Source organism: Ursus americanus, chromosome 4 (genome assembly GCF_024610735.1).
Source record: "Ursus americanus isolate L20-20 chromosome 4, mUrsAme1.1.p, whole genome shotgun sequence".
Taxonomy (NCBI): Eukaryota; Metazoa; Chordata; class Mammalia; order Carnivora; family Ursidae; genus Ursus; species Ursus americanus.
In genome coordinates, this window is record NC_142130.1 from 9,301,990 (window position 1) to 9,320,361 (window position 18,372).

General features: G+C 46.8%; 1 protein-coding gene across 1 annotated transcript; it reads left to right on the top strand.

Annotated features, from left to right (window-relative positions):
- The first annotated feature begins 493 nt into the window (after nt 1-493).
- On the top strand, nt 494-16,180 carry CLDN11 (claudin 11). Its single transcript, XM_045788632.2, has 3 exons — nt 494-952; nt 5,374-5,538; nt 14,921-16,180. Exons 1-3 carry the CDS (start codon nt 727-729, stop codon nt 15,151-15,153), a joined length of 624 nt encoding a protein of 207 aa, XP_045644588.1. The 5' UTR covers nt 494-726; the 3' UTR covers nt 15,154-16,180.
- The last annotated feature ends 2,192 nt before the right edge of the window (nt 16,181-18,372 follow it).

Below are 18,372 nucleotides of genomic sequence, written 5' to 3' on the forward strand. Positions count from 1 at the left end.
ACAGGAAAGGATCATTTTCTTTCCACTAGTAACTGGAAAGCTGGATGCTTCATCTCTGTTCCTCGGGGCAATTCTCAGCTCATCCGTTGTTACTATCCTGGGCTGTAGAGGAACTGTACCGGGCACCCTTGGGAGGACGACGGTCCCTGCTCTCAGCTGGGAAGAAAGAACGAATGGGGAGAAGGAGGAGGGTTGGAGCGAAGAGACCCAGAGACAGAGATGTGAGACGGGCAGCAAGATGAGAAATAATTTGCAGCAAAACAGAACTCGCGCCTGACACTCTCCATTTCTTGGACCTGGAACAACTTATTTTACTTTCCAACCTGGACCGCGGGATGCGAGGCTGAGCGCCGAGGTCGCATCGCCCCCTCCCTAACCCTGCTCCCCCACCCCCCACTCCGGGCCCCGCCCCGCGATTGGCCGGCTCGCCCGGGCCGTCGCCGATTGGCGCTCGCCCGCCGGGTCCACGGGGTTTAAAGAGGGGGGGGGCAGGGGCGCACTGCCCAGCCGCGCTGCTGTCCCCGCCGTGCGCTTGTCGTGCCGTCGGAGCTGGGCTCGCAGCCTTTCCCTGGCCTGCCGCCGCCTCCAGCGTGCCACATCCGGCCGTAGCCGGTCCGCGGCTCGCGAGCGCGGGAGAGAAGAGGACCGGGGCAGGCGCCGTCCAGTCCCGGGCGCGGGCACAGCTAGTGCGGGGCGAGGCCCGGGGACGCCGGGGTGGCGGCCACAATGGTGGCCACGTGCCTGCAGGTAGTGGGCTTCGTCACGAGCTTCGTGGGTTGGATCGGCATCATCGTCACCACGTCCACTAATGACTGGGTGGTGACCTGCGGCTACACCATCCCCACCTGCCGCAAGCTGGACGAACTGGGCTCCAAGGGGCTGTGGGCTGACTGCGTCATGGCCACGGGGCTGTACCACTGCAAGCCCCTGGTGGACATCCTCATCTTGCCGGGTAAGGACGCCACCTCTGAGTGGCTGCTCCTAACTCTGATCCTCGGGGCACACTGGGGATGGGCGCATTAGATAGGGGTCGCAGAAACTTTGAAGACCTTAGGCACATCTTCGACACCTTCGGTCCCACCTTGTTGTAAAGGGATTAGGCAGTCCTGAACTTAACCTCTCGCAGCCTCAGTTTTCTTGTCTGGAATTTGGGATGATAGTAGTGACCAGTGGCCGAGCCACCCTGAGAAGTTAATGAACTGAGACGTGGCCACATACTTGGAACTCTGTCCATGTTAATGACTGCCCCATGCTCCCACCGTCGCTGGTCAGAAGTACTGTACTTCTCCCGCACCCCCCATTCCCCCCTCCCACCCCGGCCTCCTCCCGCAGGCGCAGGCGCCGCGTTTTTGCGTTAGATTCCACCCGCAGAGCGAGGAGGAGAGAAACGCTAGCGTTCCAGCCATCCGAACAGTCGCCGCCTGAGTTTCTCCGGTCTTCGTGGGACTGGCGAGGAGTCCTGGCCAAGTCAGGGCCCTCCCAGCTCCGCCAGGTCGGTTCCACTAGGCTCCCGGGCCTGTCTTCCCCCACCCCTTGCCCCCGCAGTGGGGGCGTCGGTCCGCCCCCTCCCTGCCTCTTCACCTCTGGGTCGGATAGGAAAGCATTGTCGCCCCCCGGAGGGCGCGCTCACCCTGCGGGTCGCTCGCTCCCCTCCAGCTGTGTTTCTGGGAGGGGAGAGAGAATTGTCTAGCCTCCACCTCCCCCGACGCCAGGCGGGGGGGGGGGGCCCCTCCATCCTCACTTGCTTCCCCATTGAAAAAATCAGGGCAACAGTTTCAATTCAGACGAAAACCTCGAGCCAGTTGGGTGATTGGCTAGGTCGCAGGCTCCCCTCGGGTTTTTGCTCTTTATCTCTGTCCCGTCAGTGGTTTAGCCTACACAGGATTGCCTTCTGTCCCGCTAGCCTTTGAGGACGGTGCCTTTTATTTGTTTGTTTATTTATTTATCTATTTTTAAGGATTTTGTTTATTTATTTTGAAAGAGAGGGAGAGGGAGAGAGTACAGCGGGGGAGGGAGGGGAAGGATAGAGGGGCAAGGAGGGAAGGGGGAGAAGCAGACTCCCCACTGAGCAGAGGGCATGTCCAGGGGCTGGATCCCAGGACCCTGAGATCGTGACCCCAGCTGAAGACAGATGCTTAACCAGCTGAGCCACCCAAGTGCCCTGATGGTACGCATTTAAAGGCCTGCCCTGGTTTCCTTCATCAGGGAAGTAACTGGGCGGCAAGGCCAGTCTGGGGGCCTTTGGCTTTGTGCCATCTCCTGGGGGTGCCTTTAGCTCCCTGGAGACTCTGCTCCCCCCCTTTAGGCCTCCCCACAAGTGCCTCCTATTTCCCAGTCCTTGTAGTTGCAATCAATACCCCCTTCCTCCCTGCTGCCCTGGTATTTGACTCTTACCACCATCAGGGCACATTTCGACTTTTTTTGTTCATTGTGAGTCAAATTTTTCTACCACATTTTGAATTCCTGAAAGAGAGAGATGGCGGCCTACTCTCTTTTCGTCGTCTGCACCAGGCATTGCCCCTGGAACACGGCTGTCATGTTAGTCCTGCCAAGCACTAGCCTCTTCTCCATTTTTTAAAAATTAAAAAAAAGTTTTTTATTTAATTAATCTCTACACCCAATGTGGGGCTCACGACCCCGAGATCAGCTGTCACTCACTCTATTGACTGAGCCAGACAGGCACCCCCTTCTATTCCATTTTGCAGTTTCAGACTGGCAGAGGTCCTGGGAACCCAGATCTGCACTCACTTTCACCTAATGGCAGCCTTGGTAGACCTGGATCAGACTCTGGGATCCAGGGCTCAGCATCTGGGTGATTTAGGACAATTTACTCACCTCTGTGAACCCCAGTTGTCTTCCTTTAAAAATTAAAATCAAATCAACCACCTTTCTTTCCGAGTTGGTTTGGGGGATTAAATGAGATGAGAAATGTAAACCTTCTTCGCTGTAGTAGAGGCTTCATAAATTGCTGCTGTGATTTTTTATTAAAAGCTGGGCATGGGGCGCCTGGGTGGCTCAGTCGTTAAGCATCTGCCTTCGGCTCAGGACATGATCCCTTCGGCTCAGGACATGATCCCTGGGATCGAGCCCCACATTGGGCTCCTCCACTGGGAGCCTGCTTCTTCCTCTCCCACTCCCCTTGCTTGTGTTCCCTCTCTCGCTGGCTGTCTCTCTCTCTGTCAAATAAATGAATAAAGTCTTTAAAAAAAAAAAAAAAGAGCTGGGCATGGGATTTGTAGGAATCTGACTGAAGCATAAAATCACTCTTTCTTTCCTTCCCCTGAAGTTAAGTTTCCTGAGCATTCAGAGCCAAGCGGTTTGTTTTCAGAGAACAGACCATCCTACACAGGGAGAACATTTTAGGGAAGGCCTAATCCTTCCTGCTGTCCCCCTCCCTCGCACTTGGGTGGGCACAGGAACAGATCTCAGTCTCCATCTTTTGATTTTTCAGACCGGGTCTTGGCCTTGAGCCTGTGGGCAGCCTGCACCATGAATTTCAGAACCTCAGTTGCTAGTTGACTGTCTCTGCTGTGTGCACCTTGACTCCCCTACAAGCTGCAGGGGCACAGGACTTGGGTCAGAGGTCCTGCCGCAGAACCCTGAGGCTCTTCTCTGGGGGGGTCTTCAAGTCAACAGACAGTTGATTGATTGTTTCCCTTTCATTTTGAAGAAGCTGAGATGGTCAATGGCTGGAAGAGTACCCTCGAGGAGTCTAACTCACCGACTAGATCTTGCTAAGAGATAGTGTTGCGGTTGGGTCTTGGTGCACAGGGCAGGCTGGCCAGGCTTGGTATGAGAGTCTTGGTGTGTGAGGCAGAAACTGGGGCTCATTTTTGGCTTTGTCTTTAACTCTGCCTCCCCCAGGCCACTAGCTCTGATTTCCTCCAAGCGGGAAAGGGAGAGTAATAAATACAACGCCTCCTTTATTTTTGGAGGAGGGAGAGTGTTTTAATGAGAAACAACACATTTAAGTCTGCATATTCTGCCAGGATCTTGTCAGATTTATTTTACATAAATATTGCACATATTGTAATCTTTTTCTTGATGAAATTGTTACCTGGTCTTTTATTTGACAGCATAAAGTTAATTTGGTTTTGCTGCACTCTTATTATTCTACTTCTTATTTCTTCATTCATAATTGTATGTTTATATCATCTGCTATGGGACTGTGTTAACTCCCTGAAGACCGAGGCAGGTGTCTGCACTCTAGGGATCCTTGGGGCTAGAGAGATGCCTGCTTCCTTCCCTCCCGTCCTCCCGTCCTCCCTTCCTCCCTTCCTCCCTTCCTCCCTCCCTCCCTTCCTTCCTTCCTTCCTTCCTTCCTTCCTTCCTTCCTTCCTTCCTTCCTTTTTTGTAAAGATTTTATTTATTTGTCAGGTAGAGAGAGAGAGAGCACAAGCAGGGGGAGCGGCAGGCAGAGGGAGAAGCAGGCTCCCCGCTGACCTAGGAACCTGATGTGGACTCAATCCCAGACTCTGGGATCATGTCCTGAGACAAAGGCAGATGCTTAACTGACTGTCCCACCCAGGAGTCCCTGGAGAGATCCTTTAAAGCCATAGGAGACTGTTGTGGAAACATGCCAGGAGACGGTGTGAGGCAGGAGACGCTCCCGACTATCAGTAGGGGTCAGGATTCATGAGCGCAGCAGCCTCCAGGGAAATGTCAGGAGAGGAAGCCTGAGTCTTAGTTTAGTCCAATTAGGAAAATGCACCATACACAGTGGGAATTAAAAGCACATGGTTAGGGACAAAATCACCTCGTACACCAGGAGATAAAATGACTTCACTCACACAGAGTAATAGCACCACTAATAATAGCTCATCTTTTTGGAATAATAGCATGTGCCAGGCACTGTTCTAAGCACTGCCTGAGCTAACTAATTTAATCTTAGTTGAATTCTTTTAGAGAGAAGTAGGTACTATGACCATGTTTGCATTATCAGTGAGGACAGTGTCAAGACATAGTTCAGTGACTTGCCCTCGGTCACCCAGGCAGAGCGTATCAGCAGCAGGCTGCAGTCAGCACAGACCCCGCCAGAAGGCATCTGGGAGGGTTTGAGTTTTAATCTGACTCTGTCATAAGGTGATGTCATGGTGTAATTGGACTCTTGGCCCCTTCATCCTGCAAGCTTAGATAGGTGGTCCCAACCAGAGATCTCCACTCAGTCTCTCCAGCCTCCAACCTCCCTTGTTTGTCATGGAGTCACTTTAAAAGCTGAACATGTGAGGTGATCTTTGACAGCATTTAGCACGTGCTAAGTCCTGGAATGGGGCCAGAGGAAGGCAGATGGTGCTGAATTCCCTTGAGCCAGGGTTCAGGCTCCAAGGGGACCCTTGGTCTAACTAACACCCCCATCTGTTCTCTTGTGTCCAGGCTATGTCCAGGCCTGCCGAGCCCTGATGATCGCAGCCTCGGTCCTGGGGCTGCCCGCCATTCTCCTGCTGCTGACGGTTCTCCCCTGCATTCGAATGGGCCATGAGCCTGGTGTGGCCAAGTACAGGCGGGCCCAGCTGGCTGGCGTTCTGCTCATTCTGCTGGGTAAGACAGCTTTCTATATAGCACCCCAATTTCGAGTGAACCTGATGAATCTCAGATCTTGCTGCTGCTTCATGGAGTTCAAGAGGCATGGGAAAGGCAGCCAGGTGTATCCACCTGGGGAAAACCCCCATAGTGTACCTCTTTATGTTTCACGGGTAGTTGATGGAGAGGGATAAGTAATGCGTGTGGGCGTCACTGGACATGAACAAAAGTTAAAAAGCAAAAGGAAAAAAGGATTTTTTGGTATACTTAAGAGAGAGACCAGGGGACAGGAGAGAGTACCACAGTGGCTCTCCACTCGGGTTTCACAGTGGAGTCCCTTTCTTGGGAATACATCTGCCCAGATCCCAGCATTTGGAATTACTGGGCGTCAGGCTAAGCAAAGATATTTTTTAAAAGCTTCCAGGTGATTCTTATGTGTAGCTACAATTGAGAACTTCATTTAATGTATGAAGAAAGAGTAGAGAAAGAGGAGTGCAAGAGAAAAGTAAGATGTTGAGGGTGGTAGATCACCAGTGATGATTCAATTATTGTATATTGTTGTATCGTATTGTATAGTATAGTATTTGAAGATTTTATTTTTAAGTTATCTCTACACCCAATGTGGGGTTCAAACTCACAACCCCAAGATCAAGAGTCGCATGCTCTCCCGCCTGAGCCTGCCAGGTGTACCTTAATTTTTTGTTCAGTAAGCATTCATGGAGCATCTGCCGAGAGCCAGGCACCGCGGTCGGCACTGGGGACCCTGGGGGAGAAAGGCAGTCTCTGCTCTGAGTGTACTTGGACATCCCGATGCAGTGTGGCATGGGCTCGTCTAAAAAAGGCGCACGGGGCGTGCATCCATAGGAAGGAAGCTAAGCCAGACCGGAGGCGTTTCCCAGAGCTGAGGACCCCAGTGATGAGTGTTGAGAGTTGAAGAGAAGGATCCAGTCAGATCCTGGATTGTGGGGACAGCTTAGGCCAAGGAAATGGCCCGAGCTCGTTCAGTTTTCCTGGTTTCACCTGCATACGGAGGGTTTGATTTCACAACCTAGGGAGGATCCTTCTAGCTCTGCTCTCTTCAGTGATTTCATTTCTCTCTACTTTGTTTCTTGAATGCTAATTCCATCAGCACGTTCTAAATCCTAATAGAAGACACGAATTTTGAGAACAACAGCTCTTGTCGCGAAGTGCACGGATACACTGCTGAGCAGCGGCTGGTCTGCCTGTGGGTTAGACAGAGAGTCAGGTTCTCCTGAGACAAGGAATTTCCATCTCCAAACTGGTGTCAGACTCTATGTTGAAGGGGAAGGGGAGGGTCAGGGTTCTGTGTGAGTCAATGCAGTGACATCAGTGAGGTAAGGGGACATGAGAGGTAGGGGTGCTATTTCACAAGACTGCAAAGGGATGGAGGTTTTCAGGGACTTGGGGAGCCACGGAGAATTCGGAGGAGGGGCTTGTGTGGGTGTGGGGGGTTGGGTAACGGGAGCGGAAAGACCAGAGGGCCGCTGTCCTTTCCGGAGAAGAATCTGGGCGTGGACATTTTGGTTCCAGGCCAGAGAATCTGTGTGGGAGTACCACCTAGAACACAGAATCGGTGTCAGGAGAGTCATGTTCCTCACAGGGCCGTCTGGTACAGGAGGTCAGAGCTTTACGTTCACATTCCCTTTCCAACAGTTAGACCAAAGCTCTACAGGTAAATGGGTGTGCGGAATCCAGGTGGAAACCCTTCCCATCCCAGGCAGTTGCCATTGTCACCTGCCTCACATTCTTACAGAAGCCCCAGAAGGTCTGTCCCCGAGGATGCCAGACCCAACGGGTCAATCTGTTGTGTTAGGTGTTCAGTTTTAGAAATTCTGGCCTTTCATATGAGACTCCTGGAATAGCCACTAAGAGAATACATTAAAAAAAAAACCAAACCCTGTGGAAAATAAAGATATAAAAGCAAGTGTATACAGACAAATTCGTATTTAAAAGGCCCTAAAAACACCTGAATCATCCAGGTGAGTAAAAGGGTTACTAAAAGAACAACAGCAGCCAGTTGGTTGAAACTTCCTAGCTGAATTAAAGCTTTTCTGGATCTTTTTCGAGCGGGTTGGTGGGTATCTGGACAGAATCGCAGAGAGGACCGTGAGTGGGGCCGGTGGTCGTGTGAGTTCCTCATCCGCGGTTACTGCCTGGAGTGAGAACACGGAGGGCTTGAGGGATCGGCCTCCGTCAGAGCCGCTGAAGCTGTTAGGTTGCAGTGAGGACGCCGCCCCTCGCCCTCTTGGAGCTTTGAATTTCCAGTGTCCCCGCAGCCTCTTTGACGCTCCTGTCGGATTTATTTCTCAGCGGGTCGCTGCTTGCCTTCAGGCTGGGTGTTGTTTTGACTGGGACGAGCTGGCTCTGGAAGTGCGACGCTCATTGTCTCAGTTGTGGCACCTGCCGGTCCCCTCTGGGTCTTCTCCGGAGCCCAGTGCCTCGGCTCCCCTGTTGGCGGTGGGTGGGAGGAGCTAGAGCGGGTGAAGGCTCCCTTTGTGTTGCTCGGGGTGGCGTCTGACGCTCTCCCTGGAGAAGCCAGTGCTGGGCTCCTGCCGGATCCGAGGGGTCACCGGTGATGTGTGGTCGCTGACCGAAGGGCACCGGGCAGCACTGGGGTTTGGGGCCTGGGAACTGGAAACAATACTACAGCTACTCTGGACATGCAAACTGTAAACACTGTTAAGTCAAGTCAGTTCTACCTGACCCTGAACATTTTTATTGTTCCAAAAATCGTGTCTGTTGTACGACAGCTTTGTCTTCTCAGTAGTCTGAAGTTTAACGGTGTGAGGATTCGGTCCTGCTTTGGGGGAAGGAATGGAAGCCCGATGTAGCCGACTCTTCAGATCGAGGATGGAGCCAGGTGAATCGCATCTGTGGCTTGTCAAGAGCCCCTACCCAGGCAGGGGGTGCCCATGCCCCGAGCTGCTTTGTTTTACCGTTGGGAGTTAGACCAATGGTACCGAAGCTCGGATCTACCGCTTTCCAGCTGTGTGACCTGGGGCAGTTACTTAATGTCTCTGAGCCTTTATATGAGATGAGGCGATAAGGCTTATGTCTGAGGTTGGTAAGAATAGTGAAAGGAGGTATGCGAGTTATTTAGCCTGGGGTCTGGCACATAGTAAGTGCTCAACAAATGCTTGCTATTATCATTGCTGTTGTTGGTTAGAGGAAAGAGCCAACCTAGAGGGCGGCTGGGTATTCTTTGGATCCTGTCTCATTCCTGCGGGTAATCTCCGCACCAGGCACTGGTCAAGAGAGAGAGTGAGCTGTTCCTAGAAACGCCAGGTCGCATCCTGGTCTAATGGAGACTTTTCCATTGTTTACTTTGTAAAAACCAGAGTGTAGCTCATGAATAGTTGGAGTTTGTTGCCTGTCCCATTATAAGAAGCCACATTAAACTACCCAACTAAAAATGGTCAGACTTAGCTCTGATCAGGTCTCATTCTCACCTCACTGTGACTTAGAAAGTACTTGATTTGGGTGTTTCTTGGGGAGACAGAGTAGGGAATGGAAGGAGAGGAAGTGTATATTCCTTCCAAAGTGGGATCCCCTCATTTTTTTCTCCTCCTTCTTAAAAATATGGCCCCAGGAATCGTATTTGTATTGGGAAAATGTTGCTTTAACTTGGAAGTTAGAGGTTAATAATGGAATTGCAGTACAATAAAGGGTGTGTGCAGCTGTGTGCTTGTCATGCACGCAGAATCCGATGTCCTAGGGAAGGTCACCCTTGGGTGTGGAGTAAACAGTGATGTCCTTAATCCTGGGGTCTCAAGAGAAGAGATGGAAAAAGTCTTCCTCTAAACTCATTAGCTTGATACAAACAAGCCCATAATGTAAATCAAATTTCATATGGGTAGTGGAAAGGTTGTGGCATCTTTAGTATGGTGTGACTTAAAATGACCTTATCAGTAAACTTGGAGGAATTAACTGCTTTATGAGGTCTCTCCTATCTCTAAGTTCTGTGATTAAAAAAAAAAAATAAATAACCATGAGACTGGCTTTTGAAAAAGGTTATGGAAAAAAAAAGATAATGTTGTGTGAAATAGAAATAAAAGGAAAAAATGTTGAAAACGGGCCAGGAAAATAATGTAGTCAGATATTCCATTGACTTGATGATTGTTTTAAATATTAGATTTTCATAAAAGTCCTTGTGTAAGAGGAGTATGTCCTTTGGCAGCTATGTTTTAAGTCAAAATTTAGAGAATCATGAATTTAAAAAAAGAAAAACTAAAATTTTTTTAGATTCAAATTATAAGGAAACAACAAATCCATATGACTCAGTAGCTCATTAGAAATCTCCTTCCTTGTTGCCTTGAGTTCATTGGTACAAAGCTAGAGTTAGTTGCTATATAGATCGTATGTTATGATAGCACCACTCGTAGAAGGCAGCATTCAGTGCATTGTAAAATGTTCAAATGGAGGGGGATTTAAAAAATAGTTTTTATTGTGGGAAATTTCATATATACACAGAAGTAGAAAAAATAGCCTAACCCAAACTCGTGCTCAATAATGATGAACTCATGGTCCATCTATTTCATCTATGTACTTCTTTTCTTCCAGTCCCCAGAATTTTTTTGAAGCAAATCTCAGATAAATAGCAAGGAAGATTTTTTCCAGTATTACTTATATCATTCAGAGTAATTTATGTGATTTTAATGGAAATATTGTTTTGTGCTAGAAATGGTGCTCTTAAAAGTACTGTCCGTTCTTAGTTCTGAAAGCGACAAAGCCTGAAAACAGAGGTGTTCGTTGGAGGAAGGAAGAAATGTCAGAGTCTGGTGCTCTTCTGCCTTCTTGGGCCTCTTTGTCTGTCTTTCCTGCTCTTTCTCAATTGTTACCTTCAAAGTCAAACACACAGGTACTAATTTTATTTAAGTTCGTCACATTTGTTTAACTATGTTACCATGTGTCATCTACACCCTAAAGAAATTAAAAGCGGCATGTACTTTCATTGCCCTAAGATTGCCTCTCCAGCTATTTTCTGTGTTTGGCTACACCGGGAGCATTGTTAACTTTTAATGAGGCTGTATTCTCTCAACTAATGAACACATTGTATTTCATTATTTGAAACTTATCAAAAGAGGCAAACAATTTTACTCCATCAAGAGCAGGGAGTTCTACTTGTGAGAGTACCAAGTCCGGAAAATCTTTATCTACACAGCGCAGCCTTCTTTTTCCCTGCTCTCCTCCACCTCCTCCTCCTTTCCTTTTTCTTTTCTTTCTTTCTTTCTCTTTCTTCTTTCTTTCTTTCTTTCTTTCTTTCTTTCTTTCTTTCTTTCTTTCTTTTTTAGCAAAGTATGTCCCCATTTTTCACTTTCTGCTCCCCCCCAAATGACAGATTCCTGCCCCCCGTATGCAGTTAACTATTGCACTTAGGAAGGTAGAGGAGGAGAAATAGACTGAAAAATCTGAGTGTTAAAATTCTTCCGATAGAGACTTACTTTAAAAATACATTCTGGGGGTGCCTGGGTGGCCCCGTCGTTGGGCATCTGCCTTCGGCTCAGGGCGTGATCCTGGTGTTCTGGGATCGAGCCCCACATCAAGGCTCCTCCGCTGGGAGCCTGCTTCTTCCTCTCCCACTCCCCCTGCTTGTGTTCCCTCTCTCGCTGGCTGTCTCTATCTCTGTCAAGTAAATAATGGAATCTTTAAAAAGAAAAAACAAAACATTCTGATGACATGAAAAGAAAAGCAATGAAAATTCTCTTTTTCTTTCTTCAATTTTCTTTACCTTATGGGTAACTGTGACTTTTTTTAGAAAAGCATTTTCTTTATTTTCTCCAAATAATTGGGAGAACCATTATAAACTCTGTGTGTGTGTGTGTGTGTGTGTGTGTGTGTGTGTGTGTGTGTCTGCAAATAGAAATACATCTAGCAGGCCTTCTATGTCATTAAGAAAGCCAAAAATTATCGCCAGTTTTATTAATATTTCACATCTTTTAGTTAAGTAATGATTTAACTTGCATTTTAACTTTATTGATGAAAATATCTCCCTTTCCCTTCAAACCAGGCTGAAAGTGAGTAAATGGTTAGAACATTCTTCATTCTGAGTTCTCTTGAAGGTCACGGTTCCCAGCGAACCTCTCCCTCCCGTCCGCGTTGTGCGGCGGCCCGTCATCCTTTAGTGGTTTTGATGTGGTCCATCTTTGATGCGCCACAGGAATTCCACCAGGGTTCATTTATCTGCTAGGAAATAACGTGACCCTGCTGGCGCACGTTCACCTTGTTTTGCATGGATTATAAAAGAAGGAAATCTTTAATGAGGTCAGTCATGAGCTTGTAACTTCAAGCGTGTTAAAGTCATGTTACAGTTTTATGATTTGGGAAGTGGTTTTGATGTGTTTGAAGTGGAAAGTAGACTTGAAATGAGACTGTCCCTCATCCATCCATCCACTCATCCAGTTATCCAGTCCTCTAGGTTCATTATTTAAGCATTTGGACATTTTCCTGATGTTTCCTTTTTCTAGTGAATTACAGTGGAATAAAATCCAACAAAATCCCTAAAAATATTGAAATCAAGACGATTATTTTTGGAATATTGAGCCTGATTCTTTCCCCATGTGAAGATACTCTTATTATTTTGCTTAGGAAAAGAGGAAGAACTAGGCGATTTCTTATTTAATTATGTATATGTTTATATATATGTATATAAATATATATCTTTATTTTATAAAATCTACACCAAATCTGCATTTGAGTTAGGTTTACATGAAGTGTGGGGAATGCTTGTGTGTGTGTGTGTGTGTGTGTGTTGTATGTATAAATAGGAAGTGACTGAAAAATATAAAACTTACTTTGAACTGTGAGCTGTCTTGAAACCAGGCTAATTGTTTATGGGAAAGATTGGTCGAATTGAACCAGATCAGTTGTTTGGGAAATCAAATATTTTTTTTTCCTATGGAATTCAGCTATTCCCTCCCCACCTTTTCCTTCTAATCAAGCTTGGGTATTTGGAAGCCCTTGCTAGGTTGCTGTTTTGCTCAAGCAGAACGAGTGCCCACTTTGGGGGTCTGGGAGGGGTAGCTGGATCGTGTATTGATATGAAGAATGTAGAGCAGTTCTCTCTGGCTGAAACACTCCGGAAGAGTTTCTGTCTTGTCCTGACACAGAAAAAGACTCTCCTTTTCTTCTCTCTTTCTCTGTGTCTTGCTGAGGGTATGACTCTGACAGTAGCCAAGCCATTCTCGCTGAGGGCTGCATTTGGAATGTGTGGCTGGAGGAAGAGAGAAAAAGACTTTTTCCCTGTATCTCAGGTGTTCGAGGCCCTGGGCTGGAAGGGGAAGTTTCGATTGGCACTGGTCTTCTTGAGAGCACTGTATTCACGGAAGGACAGGATATCATCTTGGGACAGAAACGGGCATGATCGTTCTTACTCTTTAAGAAAAAATGAAGCCATTTCACATATGGATAGATTTTGGTTTCTTAGATAATCTATAAAAGCTCCTGAAATATGTGAATAGTTCACAATTAATGGAGTGAATTCAGGCTGTTAGGAAGCCTATTTGAACAACTCCAAACCCCCAAATTAGCTTTCTTCCCTCTGACTTCTAGTAGGGATCTATGCTTTTTTATAATAGGAATCACATCTATTTATGTGTATTTATACCCAGCTTGTGGGGTGGGCTTAGTCTCTTGTCAGCAAGAGCTGACATAAGCTACATAAATGCAGGGAGGTGGCTGACGGGGTCTTTCAAATTGGATGAGACTTAAGTCTTTTCTTCAGTTTAGAATTAATGTATGAGGCTGTTAGATTTGAGTGCTTATGTGTAAAGAAAAATTACATTTCTTCTCTGTGAGCATGGAGGTAAGTCAGAAAATCACTCAGTGTGAGTAGAAAACAGAAACGCTTGCTGAGTACAAAGCGACAAGGGTGCTCCAGGTGGCAAACATCGCAGTGCCCTGCCTTGAATTTATTGAAGGCTTTATGGCTAATGATTGGCAACCTCGTTATTATTATTTTCTTGATCTGCCCACTTGAATGTGTCATCCCAATTTAAAGCTTCAACTAAAATTTCTTTCCTGCTTGTAGTTGTGAGAAATCAAATGATAGGAAGTTACCTATCTGGACTTGTGTTGGTCAGCACATGAGCCACCAGCCACACGCTTATTTAAATTTTAATTAATTAAAATTCAAAACACGGTGTTTTGATCACACTAGCCTCATGAGAAACATTTAAAAGCCCCTGTTGCTTGTGACTACCCTATTTGACAATGCTGATGTAGAGGTCTAAACATTTTTTTGAAGTTTTCGTAGGCTCCTGCCTGTCCTGGTCTTGCTACTTTGCTTAGGAGGAGGGGAAGAGCTAAATGCTACAGAAGCTATTTCTTGTCCTACTCTTCAAAATCTAAACCAAGTCTGAAAGTTAGATTGGTTGGTGGAAGACCATGAAATTCTACTGTTGTGACCCATCACAACAGACATCATCACTGTAAAATCCTTGCCTGGGTCAATTCTTTTACTCCAAGCAATGTTCGTTAGTGTGATTGTGAACAGCGGAATACAGTCTCAGACGCTTAGCTGATACTCGACTGAAGTCTAGCAATGTCCGCCACAGCAAGAGAGTTCTCAGAGCTTCTTCAGGGTCTTTGTGATGTGAATTGACGAAATGGAAAAATGAGATGGGCATCATTTTGTTTCTCATTTCCGAAAACATGAGGCCGTCTAGTCATTCAGCTGATATACACTGAGCACATACTAGGTGCCTCTTGGTGAGTTGCACACTGACTTTGCAAACCTAAGTAGGACATGGCCCCTGCCTTCCAGGAACTCAGAACTTGGAATGGGAAGTAGACGTGGCAGAGGTAATTGTAATACAATTAGGTAAGCGTAATCTTAGAATTCTAAGTGTAGATGTATAAAGTGCAGACATGTATGTAAACACAAATACCTGTTTTTTGGCTTCAGTGATTCATTTCTGGACTTTTACTTTGGAGTTCTTTGGTGTCTGCCACCTGTTGAAAAAATAAGGAGCTAGCAGTTTTTTTTTTTTTTTTCAAAGATTTTATTTATTTGACACAGAGAGAGAGACAGCAAGAGAGGGAACAGAAGCAGGGGGGTGGGAGAGGGAGAAGCAGGCTTCCCGCCGAGCAGAGAGCCCCATGTGGGCCTCGATCCCAGGCCCCCGGGATCATGACCTGAGCCGAAGGCAGACGCTTAATGACTGAGCCACCGGACCTAGCAGTTTGACACCGCTTTGTACCGACTTATTCCGTAGACGCAAACCTTTACGTGTGGGTTGCCGGGGAGCAGAGCTGTGTGTATCGAGCTTTTCGGAATTGGTCGGAAGCTAGAAGAGCATGTCTGTGGAGTGAAGGGGAGGCTGCCCGCTGCGCTTGGTGTGCGACGGGCATGCCTGGTCACAGGTCTCTCTTGTCCCCCCAGCGCTCTGTGCCATGGTCGCGACCATCTGGTTCCCCGTGTGCGCCCACCGCGAGACCACCATCGTGAGCTTCGGCTACTCCCTGTACGCGGGCTGGATCGGCGCCGTGCTGTGCCTCGTGGGCGGCTGCGTCATCGTCTGCTGTGCTGGAGACGCCCAGTCGTTCGGCGAAAACCGTTTCTACTACTCCTCGGGCTCCAGCTCCCCCACTCATGCCAAGAGTGCCCACGTATAAGAGGGCTGCTAAGCCCGCCCACCGAGGTGCTGCAGATGCTGGGCCCGTGGCCCTGGGTTTGCTTGCCACAGGCGGGGGAAGCCCACTCCGCTGCCAGGCTCCAAAGCCAAAGTTCTAGAAAAGCATCCTGTCTGGCATTTTTTAGTCTTAATACTCCTCTCCCCATTTGTTGTCTTAAAAGAAATCTTCAGCTCAGAAAATGCCCACACACTTTTCTCATGGTTTTGCCCATTGTTAGCTCTTTTCTTGGGCATTCCTTTGTTCACCGGTATGTATATGTATATATTTTCTTCTCTCTCTTTAAATTTTAAATATCTTGCAAACATTGCTGAGTTGGGTGCGGGGAGAGAAATAAAAGACACTTTTCAAACTGTTACAGATGACAATGGGAGCCTCATAAAGATGTCTCTCTGTTCGCTCCCTCCTCTTCGGCTCCAAGGTCATTTAGTTATAAGCGATAGAAAAAAATAGAACTGGGGACATGGGGGTGGGGAGGGAGGGGATTGTGGAACTTTCCCTCCATGGGAAACTTTCCCTTTTGTAAGTCGAGGGCAAGGGGTGGGGATATTTTTTAGTTTGTGATTTTACAGTTATCTGTACATACTTTTTCAAGACGGATCATTTTTATAACCATGGTTTTCCTGAAATTCTCAATTCATCAGTATGAAGGAAATGAACCAAATAGGCTTTAATGGTATGATAAATAACAGTCCAAGTGAATATAACTCTAACTGGCATGCCACAAAATATTTTTGATTTCCAGGGTTGAATGCTGTAGCTTTTAATCCTACACTTGCAGATGCTTCAACTTAACACATTTTTAAAGCTTTTCCCCCGTTCTCTATTTTCATTTTGTTAGCCATCTTGAAGTGGTGTGTTTAACATAAATCATGCTGTTGAGTTTGGCTTTACGGGTGTAAACACTGATGGTGTATCAGTATCTGAGACCCCAGACTCTCCAAACATTGATGGTGCATTTTGTTCTTTCAGTGAAACCCGTGCAATAAAATAACAGACTGTGTGCAAAGTGGCCTCGATATTCTGTCGTGTCCAGGGGTGCCATCTATTGCTTGTCACCGATCTCACTCTCTACTAGTAATTTCTAGGGAACGTGGTCGTGACCCAGGAACAAGGCATTCTGCACTGCCCTGAATAATGAAAACGTTCTGTCTTGTTCACTGTACCACGGTGGTCCTGTGTGGTCGTAAAAGTGAAACCTTGGTGCTCTGTAGGTTTCCTTAGTGGACTGACATCGCAGCAAATTTGAGTCATACATAAATGGGCAGCAATCAGAAACCAAGTCCCTAGCATTACACAGATAAATGCCTTCCTCTGCTTTGAACACCTAGGAAAGACACTGGGTAGGTATAAAGGGAAGTATAAAACAAACCCCCTATATTGGATATTTCGGTGATAATATCTAAATGCAGTTTCCTTAAACATAAGCACACAGGTGTTTGGAAATTTTGGACAAAGATCGAGTTGATTCTTGTTTGTTTTCTGTTCCAGAAACTGTCAAGTTATGAATCTGCTCTAAAAAACACAGATTACAATCTACTTTGGCAGTGTTTTTCCAAAAATATTAATTTTGTTAGCTGATCATATAATAGGCAAACATTTCCTCTTTGGAAATATCCATTTGGGCTAGTCATTTTGGTAGATATTTGTGTACGTTAGGAGATTATAACAATTTCTAAATTACTTATGCAGAAGAGACAGTCTTCATGTTGACCAAAATATTTGCTTCGTTATGATGAGGTTTTATGAGGATACAAGTCACGTAATTGTATTAGAAGACTTTCTCCAATAAAAACTTGTGAGGGTGTAATGACTGTGAGCTTGAATGGAGAAAAAGACATCCAGCGGGTATGGACAAGTAAGGCTCACATACCCTCTCCTCAGCACTGCTGGTTTGAATCACAGTGTTCAAGTGGTTCTCCTCTTCTTGTAAGGATGTACGTACTCGCTCGGCTGCTGCTTGCTGTCTCACCTGAGGGTGCACACTACATGAGCCCACTTCTCCCTGCAGCAAGAGAAGAAACACCCCAAATCTCTCCTGGCTGATCGTTGCCTGCCTAGTTAGGAAATCCCATTTTGTAGGTCATGACGACAGGACTGGATTTTATTATTAGTGCTAGGGAGGGGTAGCTGTTCCTCCAGAAATATATGAGGACTGTCTCATCAGAATCACTCACTGTCCAGTAGAAATATAGCCACATACGTAATTTAGAATTTTCTAGAAGCGACATTAAAAAGCTAACAATGAGCAAGTGAAATTAATTTTAATGTATTCTATTTAATCCAATATACCCAGAATATTGTCATTTCAATATGTAATCAACTACTAATGGGATATTTTATGTCCTTCTTTTCGTATTACCTCTTTTGGATTCCAGTGTGTATTTTCCACTTACAGCACGTCTCCATTTGTACTAGTCACACCTTCAGGGACACATGGGCTAGTGGCTATTGGATTGGACAGCACAGCTATAGAACAACAAATTCAGTTCCAGCAATCATCAAGAGGGATTCACTCTTGATTTTGTCTGCTCTCGGTAGAGTTCCATTGGAACCTGGCAGTACAGTGATGGTAATTGTCACCTGGGGACCCCCTCCCCCCATCACAGGTAAGATAGCAGACCCAAAGCGCTCTACCTGAGTAACAGGGAAAAGGGAATTCAAGCTCTCAGGACCCGTTTGCGTCAGGGACTTCATGCTTTTCATCCTGCCCACAGTCCTCAGGGTATAGAGAGGACAATGGGACGCGCAGAGTTCAGGTTATTCATCAGGTTTGGACGGCCACTAGAGAGGCGTAAGATTGGGTTTAAGTCTAATTCTGAAGCCCTCGTACTCTCATATACGAATCCCTGCTAGGAAGTCAGGTACAATGCAGATTCATTCTCCTCGCCCCCAGCGACCCCTCAGTCATTCTGGGCTGGTACCCAGGAATCGGTCTTTTAATCGCACACCCGTTGATTCTGATGAGCCGGTCCTCATGCCACACGTCGAGCAACAGTGAAGGGAAAGGCCTCTTTCTCATGCCTTTCGGTCACGCAGCTGACCACCCCCCATCCCGCTTTGATGGTTCTTGGAGGAGAGATGACTTTGAGAGTCCATCCAGCTTTGTCCCTTTTTGGCCTTTTCTGAAGAGACCACATGCAGGGGATCTTTGGGTTGAAACGAACAGGTTCTGTTCATGCTTTCCAAGAATTTGATAGC